General features: G+C 34.8%; 2 protein-coding genes across 2 annotated transcripts in view; one reads left to right on the top strand and one right to left on the bottom strand.

Moving 5' to 3' along the window:
• Positions 1-47: 47 nt before the first annotated feature.
• Positions 48-5,150, top strand: HELRODRAFT_110051 (hypothetical protein; the record flags this gene model as incomplete). Its single annotated transcript, XM_009014928.1, has 11 exons — positions 48-194; positions 488-607; positions 876-1,030; positions 1,420-1,705; positions 1,844-1,937; positions 2,335-2,411; positions 2,754-2,888; positions 3,331-3,456; positions 4,023-4,177; positions 4,473-4,608; positions 4,871-5,150. The coding sequence occupies 11 exons, from the start codon at positions 48-50 to the stop codon at positions 4,937-4,939; spliced, it is 1,500 nt and encodes a 499-aa protein (XP_009013176.1). The 3' UTR covers positions 4,940-5,150.
• Positions 5,147-9,791, bottom strand: part of HELRODRAFT_190729 (hypothetical protein) — a gene marked incomplete at its 5' end in the record, with an annotated part of 7,237 nt that continues 2,592 nt past the window's right edge. Inside the window, 10 exons of the mRNA XM_009014927.1 lie at positions 5,147-6,341; positions 6,407-6,851; positions 6,927-7,028; positions 7,106-7,261; positions 7,334-7,777; positions 7,985-8,251; positions 8,319-8,552; positions 8,815-8,856; positions 8,929-9,186; positions 9,255-9,482. Coding sequence (XP_009013175.1) covers positions 5,609-6,341; positions 6,407-6,851; positions 6,927-7,028; positions 7,106-7,261; positions 7,334-7,777; positions 7,985-8,251; positions 8,319-8,552; positions 8,815-8,856; positions 8,929-9,186; positions 9,255-9,482 — 2,909 coding nt within the window. The 3' untranslated portion in view covers positions 5,147-5,608. The remainder of the gene's footprint in view (positions 6,342-6,406; positions 6,852-6,926; positions 7,029-7,105; positions 7,262-7,333; positions 7,778-7,984; positions 8,252-8,318; positions 8,553-8,814; positions 8,857-8,928; positions 9,187-9,254; positions 9,483-9,791) is intronic.

Raw genomic sequence — 9,791 nt, 5'->3', positions numbered from 1 at the left:
CAGTTTGGTATTTAAACATGCTTAGAAACATCATTAAAAGTATGCAAATGGTTAAATTGGTTGCTGTCATTATAGCATTGTACCAACCTCGACAGGGGCCAATGTTGAACACGCTGAATGATTTCTGGAAGATGGTGTGGGAGCAGAAGGCCTCAAGTATCGTCATGTTGACCGAACTCATGGAACGCAACAGGGTCTCTGCATGTTCATGAATGTGTTCAATTCATGTTGAGATTGTCGTTTATATTGTTGTTGTTACTATTGCTGAAGTATTTTTTAGAGCATCTGTATTTTATTTCATTTCAAGTAATTAAGTAACAACATGAAGAGTGATTTTAAATTGCTTTTTAATCGTTTTTATTTCATATACTTACTCCACTATCCTGTCATCGTCCATGTCTTTGTCATCGCCGTCAAATACGTCAAATACGACGACATCAGAGCTTAGTTAGAACATCATTGTCATCATGACGGTCATCACCCGCAGATGAAATGTGACCAATACTGGCCCTCGAACAGCACAGAGTTGTATGGATTCGTGTATGTCTCGTTGTCTGACGTTCACACGTTCGCAACGTACGTCGTCAGGACTTTTCAACTCACTAATGTTCGTCGGCGCTGTTTTCTTGGCGTTTGCTCATTATGCTTATATGTTGTTTAGTCTTGATTGCTAAATATTTCTAAAAAAATTTATTTTTTTTTTGAAATTTTCGATTGCTTATAACGATTATACTTTCAAAAAAATGTTCTGGAACATCATGAAGGATAATCAATTTGTATGATACATTGTATGCAGAATGTGTTTGGTAATTTTACGCCTTTGTCTGTTGTACGTAGGTCGCTAAAATGTCACATATCTTATAAATTACAATCAGGTCAACAGTTTAGAGAAACGCATGTTGACTCAGTATCAATTCACTGACTGGCCTGAACAGGGCGTGCCAACATCGCCAGTCACCTTCTTGAACTTTGTGCGAAGAGTAAAATCTCTGCAATCTGTCTTTTCATGTCCTATGATTGTTCATTGCAGGTTGGTTGGTTGGTCAGTCGGTCGGTTGGTTGGTCAGTTGGTTGGTCAGTCGGTTGATTGATAGGCTAATCGGTTAGAGATTTGATTTTTCAAAAAAAAACCGTCACACATAACAACATTGAGTTACAGGATGGCTGGCTGGTTTTGATTTGATTGTTTAATTTTTATACCTACATTTTAATATGTTGTGAAGTGTATTTCACTTATTAAGTTTGTTCTTCTATGTATGCATTTATTATTTATTTATTCATTTAAATTTATTTAAATTCGCTCCTAAACACTTCTCGGAGAACAATTATTTGTGTGTCTCAAAAGTAAAAAGCCTTTCTATAGTTAAACCAACAAAACTAATGACGACTTTACTGAGGTATCTGAAAAAATACATACAGTGCAGGTGTGGGTCGTACAGGTGTGTTCATAGCAGCGGATGCTCTCCTGGACCGACTGCAGTACGAGGAACTAGTTGATGTCTTCACGTACGTCACTTTCCTCAGATCTCAGCGAAACTACATGATTCAAACAGAGGAACAGTACAGATTCCTTTATGAATTGTTGAGGGAGGCCGTCGAATATGGCAGCACAGAAGTTTCGGCCGATCGACTCTTCATGTACGTCTCAAATCTCTTCAACGTCAACTCCAAAACTGGCATCTCCGAGGTCCAACTGGAGTTTAAAGTAGGCTCTCGTTGTGTTTCTTCTGCCTGATAATGACTCCCTTTGCTGTGTGATTCTGAAGTTGTGTTGTAACATCGCATCGTTTGTTTTTATTTCAAATTGATTTTAGTTAGATGTTTAATGACATGTCTTTTGTAGAAACTTGAAGACCTGACACTACCAACATCTTCAGCTTTCAAGACGTTGTCTCATGCCAACAGATCAAAAAATAGATCTCAAAATATAATACCAAGTCAGTCAAATGTTATTACATTAACCAATCACTCATTATCCGTAACAGTTTATAGGGTTAAATAGGAAGTAACGGCAAGTGGCCGGTTGAGAATTCCGTATGCAGATAATTGTTATACGTTGACTCACACGTATTTGTAACGTTGTGTGTGTTTGATACTTCTGTGTAATGAATAAAATATAATAGAATACGATTACCATCCACTGTTTTACAGTTTTTAACTCTTATTAAATTTGTTTTCGCATGTAGGTCAGAAATTAGTTGGCTATCTAATTAAAATTTTTATTAGTATAAGCAGTTATATTTTAATCACTTCACCGGTGAATCATTTTTGTTATAATTATGAATGTCTGCATTCAAATTGATTCACTTTATTTTTCTCTTTTGTAATAAAAAGATGAGGAGACGAGAGTACATCTCAACCCGCTACCTGATGTGTCAGGATCTGATTACATCAATGCCAATTTCATTGATGTATGTTTTACCTTCTTGTAATTCAGTTTTTTAATTTATATTGACAATATGTTTACATTTCAATTAATGTATTCTAAACCTGCACCGTCATTAATTTATTCACTTTTGTAAATTTTGTTGGTGTTATTTATTCATTAATTCATTAAAATTCACTTCTAAACATTTTTCGGAAGATAATTTACTTGAAATCAATAAGTTTGTCCAAAACAGTCCATTGCAAGCGACAAATGTTAAGTGTTAAGCCGTCATCAATATTAAGTCACGTAAAGCCCGAATACTTACGTCATATTATTCTAATCACTGCCTTCAAAATGCGATGATAAAACAACGACACCAACACAGAGTTATAAAGAGAAGAGGGCCTTCATAGCTTGCCAGGCTCCAATGCTCTCCACCTGCGAGGATTTTTGGCGGATGCTCTGGGAGCAGAAGTCCTCCATCATCGTCATGCTGCTCAAGCTCAAAGAATGTGGCAAAGTATGCGCTTATTGATTACGACTCAATTATTATTGTTTCTTATAGAATCAAACACAAGCATTTTAAAAACGTCTGCGATTTTTTCTTGGTTTAATAAAATATTTGATAAAAAAAACGTTAATTACCCAATGTTTATAATAAAAGTTGACGAAATCTTATAATTTGTCGGACACATTAGATGGCATTGTTTGTTACAGTTCAATTATGAAATTTGTCTAAAGTTTTAAAAAAAATCAATCGTGTCTGTTAACAAAAGCCAAATTTAATTCTAAAGTTTAGGATGATTTAAAGACTAGCTGAAATAAAAACTAATAAAACTAATAATATTTAGTTTGACTGTGCATTGTTGTCTGTGATTGAATTCTTCTCGAAAATTAAAAAATCAGTCATTAAAAAGTTAACAGTTCTCCATATTTCTGACAAGTAACTAATCACGAAACAGGAGTTATGCCACGCATATTGGCCTGAAGGTCGTTCTGCCAGGTACCGTTACTTTGTTGTTGACCCGATTGCACAGTACAACATGCCCTTCTACATTCTGAGGGAGTTCAAGGTCACAGATGCAAGGGTCTGTATCATAGGATTTGTGTTATATAATTTGTATCATGTGATATGTATCATATACTGTATCGTGTAGTCAGTAACAATTTTTGTGATTCACTTTTTTATGATTAAGTTTGACGCTTGAAAAGGAATTATGTTGATTTTTTTAAATTAATTTTTTTACTTTTGTTTTTGGAACTGTCTCATACATCGTTGTTTCAAGTTTCCAGCTCATGTCACACCCACCTTCCATTTGATTTTTATTCATAGAATTGATTCGTTTTACTTGTACAATTTTGTGATATTACTCGTTATTAGTGAATGAATGTGTTTATTGACCTTAATTTACTTACAGTTTGTAATTCGTTTTTCTTTTTTTTTCTTCTTCCCTTAAGATTTACTTTGTGTAATAAAGATCTCCTATGTAATTGTTTTAAGTCACGAATGACATTTCTATTTTCGAATGTTTTTTTCCGTGTTATTTGTCACTGAAACAGTTTTGTGACACTATCAATTTGAGTTCTTCATAAAGAAAATATGGTAACAAAATATTCTACATAAAATGTCACGAACGACCTTGAATACTATCAGGATGGTCAGTCTCGAATCATCAGACAGTTTCAGTACACCGACTGGCCGGAGCAGGGCACTCCGTCGTCATGTGAAAGCTTCATCGAATTCATAGGACACATACAAAAAACCAGACAACAATTCGGTTTGGATAATCCAGTCACTGTTCACTGCTGGTTATTATTTGATGCAATATTCTGGCGATTTGTTAGTCTTACACATACATGCATACTCGCACATACATGCACACACACGCGCACACACGCGTGTATATATGTATAAATATATTTATATATATTATATTTTGACATCAACAAATATTACTTTAATAAAATAATATCTCTGAGAACATTTATTCTTCATATTATTTTGTTAAACATTTTCAAGTGGATCTCGAACTAAGACAAACTAGACTAAACAATTTATGGGTTTAAAATTCAATTATGTGTATTGTCAATTTTGTCTTTCCAGCTATGGCTCTGGAAGGACAGGTGTCTTCATAGGGTTGAATAATTCTTTGGAGAGGCTGCGTTTCGAAGGAGTAATTGATATGTTTCAAACTGTTCGACTCATCAAAGGACAACGATCGGCCTTGGTACAAACTGAGGTCTGCTTTATTCTTACTATTATAACCCATAGAAAAGCTTTAGTTAATTAAGTTAATTACATGAATATTTATTTAGCGGGCGTTGTTTCTGTTTTTGGCTTTTTCATTCAACACGAACGTTTGCTATTAAAAAATGTTTGATATATTGACGGATATTGCATATATCTATTAATTTTTATCATCGTTTTTCAATTCTTCACGCCATGTTTTTGACAATTCAGATATTTACTTGCCTATATATCTACATATTTTTAATATCAAGGAGCAGTATGGCTTTTGCTACCAGGCGGCTCTCGAGTACCTCGGATCATTTGACCATCTCGCAACATAAGACTTCATCGAGTGTAAAAAAAATACTCAATCTCTTTTTCTGTTTTATGTTCTCGAAATTGCCTCATGTTGTTTTTGTCCAGAATCTGCACTTTATAAATTTTAATTGTTCATTTAATTATTTTCAGCTGTAGGTCATTTCGGTCACAACTCACTTTTTATATTTTTATGATTTATGCATTTATTTTAAACTTTCAAAAAATTGAAATGGGCAACTTTTCAAAATTTATTTATAAAACTGTAAGTCGGTTAATCAAATTAATACAGTTTTAAACAGAAAATAACAGAAAATCATTCAGGAAATAATTTATCTAAATTCATATGTTCCATGTTCTACTTTTAAAATAAAATGATAATCATTAAAGACGGTTAAAGGTCTAAATACGAATGATCAAAAAGGTAATTCTGCCAGCAGGATTACATGGCAATATAATCCCCACATTCGGACGTTGAGGCTTCATTCATTTATTAATTTATCATTTGTATCAAAGATTAACAAATAAATAAGTAAAATTAGGTACGAAAACACATATGAGACGTGCGTTATACATTTTTCAATAAATATGCGAATCAATCAGGGCCGCTATGTACATGTTGGATTTTAAATAGACAAGAACGGGACATGACAGTCATCCAGTTAATCGCATTCGAAAGTCAATCACATATTGCGTTAATAAAGCAAAAAGCCAAAAAAGGATGTGTGGTATCCGTAAGAATTACTTGTTATTGCTCCGTTGCTTTCAACTACAACTTTGAGAACGTCGTTTGCTTCTAAAAGAATAACTGCACCGTGCCCCAGGATATCCACTCCATTGGAGTTTGTTGAAAGTCTATCTATATTAAACACGACTCCATTGTTTCTTCTCAAGCTGACAGATGTTTTCTGTGCGGCTGGAGCGCCTATACTTGCATATATATAATAGTAACCTCTTATAATTATGGTAACTATGGCATTGTTGCTTGTTCCTACATTTTGACTGATACGCCACTGGTCGAATGTTAGAGGATCTGCAGCGTTTGAGTTACTGCTTCTGTATGCAGACCAAGCAGCCGACGTTCCTTGCATCACACCGTACGGGAAGATCACCAGCGAGATTAAGTTTGAGTTTATCCCAGGCTCAATATTTCCATAATTGTTTACGAGTCTGATTGTTGATGAGCATGGAAGAAATAGTGAGCGAGACATTGTTGTCACTCCGTCGGTGTTTGTGTTCATTCTTTGCGCGGTGTATATACCGTCCAATCCTTCAATCACCATCTGGGCCTGTGTGTATGCGGATACTCCTGCGGAGAAACTGATGAAGTAATTCGTATTTGATTTGCAGGCGTATGTGTTGTCAGCTGTGTTGAAAATGTTGTCGGTTGGATTGACGTATGGATTGGGAAATCTAATTATCTGATACCTGAGGAAAATAAAAACAGGAAAAAATAAACTAGTTAAATGTTAAGATCGTGATGAACCGCTTACTCAGAGTAACGTTCATTGCTGAATCCACTAAATAGTTGTTTATTGTTATACATGGAGTTTGTGATACTGAACGAGGACCACGCTGTTTGACTGTTTGTGCTGACTACGCTGCCACTTAACAAGTTCAAGCTGATGGTCACACCCTTCGTGAAAAATGCCACAGCTGATCTACAACCTGTTTCAAGTCCATCATTCATCGTAGACAGCCAGTCAAATCCAATTGGTGAGGGATAAGCTCCTTTTGTTTGCAGTCGTGCTGTGGCTCGAGGAGGTATGCCAGCACATATCTCCACGAAATTAAATGAAGAGTCCAAATCCATTCTGCATTGATCGTTGTTTTGAGTCCAACCATTCAGTCTGTTGGCAAGTACAACGTCCACTAAGAGTGGATCCGTTTGTCCAGTTCGCATTCCATTTAATGCAACTCCAAACGTACAGTCGGTTCCTGGTTGTTTCATTGTTTTTCATAAAAATTATTATGAACATTCTCACAAATGGAAGTTTTTCTAAAAAAAATAACCCGTTTGAGGAAAACTTTGTGCACTGGTTGTAGTCATAATCTGTCTAGTTGTCGTGGTAGTAGTTGACGTTGTTGTAGTGATAACTCTTGTTGGTACACCGGCTATTATTTTATAAAATTTATGTAAATAAGCAAATAAAATGTATAATATGAGACACAGAGTGAAATGTTGTTCTTACTTTGCGTAACAGACTTGCAGGAGAACTGGTTTATGAAGAGTGTGAGGTTGTTGAAAGCTAAATTGATTTGTGAGAACGACGGGACCCAAGCGACGCCCCCTGGTGACGCATATCTGCTCAGTTCATCCATACTTATCTTGTTTCCAACACCGATAGCTACAAATTTACAATAAAGCAATCAATCACCCAATTTATTCAGTTATTGCATATAAAATCTAATATTCTTACCAAATCTTTTAATGTTTGTTATCTGCAACAAGGCAACTTCCGGTGAAAACATATTTCTCCACTGAGAACTGACGCTTCCATCAGTTATCATCACCATAACTGGAACTTGATCCGGTCTGGCTCCTCCGTTTGCATATTGAAATAATTCGCGACCAGCTTTTATAGCTGACGGATGGTTTGTCTCGGCACCGGCAAAAGGCAACGCTTTAATGAAACTCAAAAGAGATGCAAAGTTTGAATAATAGTTTGTGAAATTAAGAACAACTTGAGCGTTGCTGGAAAAAGTTACTATAGCCAAATGATCCAAATAATAGCCATATCTTATTGATTTTGAGACAACTGTTTGAACAAAATCTTTTTGTAATTCCCAGTTATCAACATCAGTTCCCTCATTTATGCTTCCAGAGTTATCCAGCAGCATTGCTAAGTCAACAAAACATTCTCCTGGATAGGTGTGATAAAATTCAAAACTGTTTCAAATATTTGCTATAAAAATCAAAGTATTTTTATAAATTTATTTTGAAAGCATAAACATTGAGCTGACCTGGTAGAGGTGGTTGAATGGTAGTGGTTGTAGCTGCAAAATATAAAATTATATGTCATGAACAATTTTCAACATGAAAATAATAATTTAATGTAAATTTATCTTACTGGTCGTTGGAGCCGGTAGATCCGGAATACAAAAACTCCTTGAATAAAAAGTTGATCCAGATTCAAAAGATATTGAACTAACTTCTCCTCTGAAAAGATAACACGAGCTAGTGTAATCGATATATGTAAAACCGGTACAATTTGTGTTTAGACATCTTTCTTTGCATGAGTCTAGGTTTTGGCTAGGTATTTGCATATAGCTTTTAAGTTTGTCCGGGCTGGAGTTTGAGGTTGATGAAAAGTCGTTCAAGCAGGCGTTCGGATAATCTGACACATTTTGAGATGTTATTAATTTTTTTTGTTAATATTTTTAAAATAATCAAATAATGTTTACTTGGAGCAGTTGCTGAGCATCTAATGTATCTATTGCAGCAACTGTTTGCTTGTCCTTGAGCACCAGTGATAATTCTGTGTATGAAACAACTTCTGGTAGAAAGAGCATAGTCAACAGATAAGCACAACGCATCTAAATTGCATCTTGCTAGACATTCTTGTTCATCAATGTTTGTTGCTATTTGAGTGCCTGCATCATCGTTCATCCCATACATTTTCACTATGGACGGGCATTCTGTTTCAATTGTAAAATGTAACTCAGTAGCTTTTAAATATTTCACTAAAGTGAGAAAGGTTAGGATCGCAGGTTATTGGTAACGAAAAATTGTTCAAAATAACAATCATACTAATGAAAAATAAAAATGGAGAGAAGAGGACAACAAAACGTAAAATTTGTGCAGTCTTCTAAGTATACCAAACAATACAAATACTTGAATAAAAGAATTTTTTAAATTAAATAATTGATATATGGAAAAATGTATTTGGCAAAATCTGACTTGGTCCCGTTGAGCCAGACAGTGTTGTCGTCGTTGGCAGAGCTTGAAGAGAAACAAATTTTTTTAAAGCATTCATACAATAAACTTATTAACATTTGTTAATTATTTACACACCTTTTGTTGTGCATCCCAAATCAACTCTACTAATGTCGTAATGGTTCACTCCTGGTGCATAATTCCTCGGACCAGTTGTTGTCAGAATGTAGCAACCCGCTGGCGACATGTTCAAATCAAAGTCAATTGCCACACAGGGTAGAAGGTTGATGCATGCTTGTTTGCAGGAATCCAAGGTGTTTGCTCTGTTGAACGTCCCTCCAGCCACATTGTTGCCCAAATATTCAGACCACAAGTAAGTAAAACATCCAGAAGATGCTGTCATTGTTTATTTGAATATTTCATTGTTACAATAACCAAGTTGAATGATTAGATTAAGAACTCACGAGTTGAAGGTACTATTCTTTGTGTAGTGGAAGTTGTAATCATTCTCGTAGTTGTTGATGTTGATGTAGTTGTTGATGTTGATGTAGTTGTTGATGTTGATGTTGAGGGTGTTGATGTGGTCAGACTAAAAGTTCTGATTGTAGGGGTCGGAGTTGTGAACAGTCTGGAGCTTGTTGGTGTCGATGGAACTATAATCGTCGATGTAGTTGTTGGCGTTGACACAATTACTATCAAGTAAACATTTTGAAGTTAGTTGTTAAACAACTTTTTAAAAAATATTGATTTGAATAAATTATATATATATATATATATATATATATATATATATATATATATATATATATATATATATATTTACAATATTCTATAAATTCTACCGAATGTTTGGCGTTAATATGTTTGTAGTTCGTTTTTTCGATTTTTCTCACTAAAGTTTTTTGGTGAACGTTTAGTTTATTAAAATTCAAAATAAACTTATTTTTCGAATTCATGCTGCAAATAAGGCCATATTTGATTCCGAATGAATCATCATCAGG

The sequence above is a fragment of the Helobdella robusta genome (genome assembly GCF_000326865.2).
Source record: "Helobdella robusta unplaced genomic scaffold HELROscaffold_14, whole genome shotgun sequence".
Classification (NCBI taxonomy): Eukaryota; Metazoa; Annelida; class Clitellata; order Rhynchobdellida; family Glossiphoniidae; genus Helobdella; species Helobdella robusta.
Note: the sequence above shows the minus strand (reverse complement) of the source record. Positions and strands in the feature narration are given on the sequence as shown.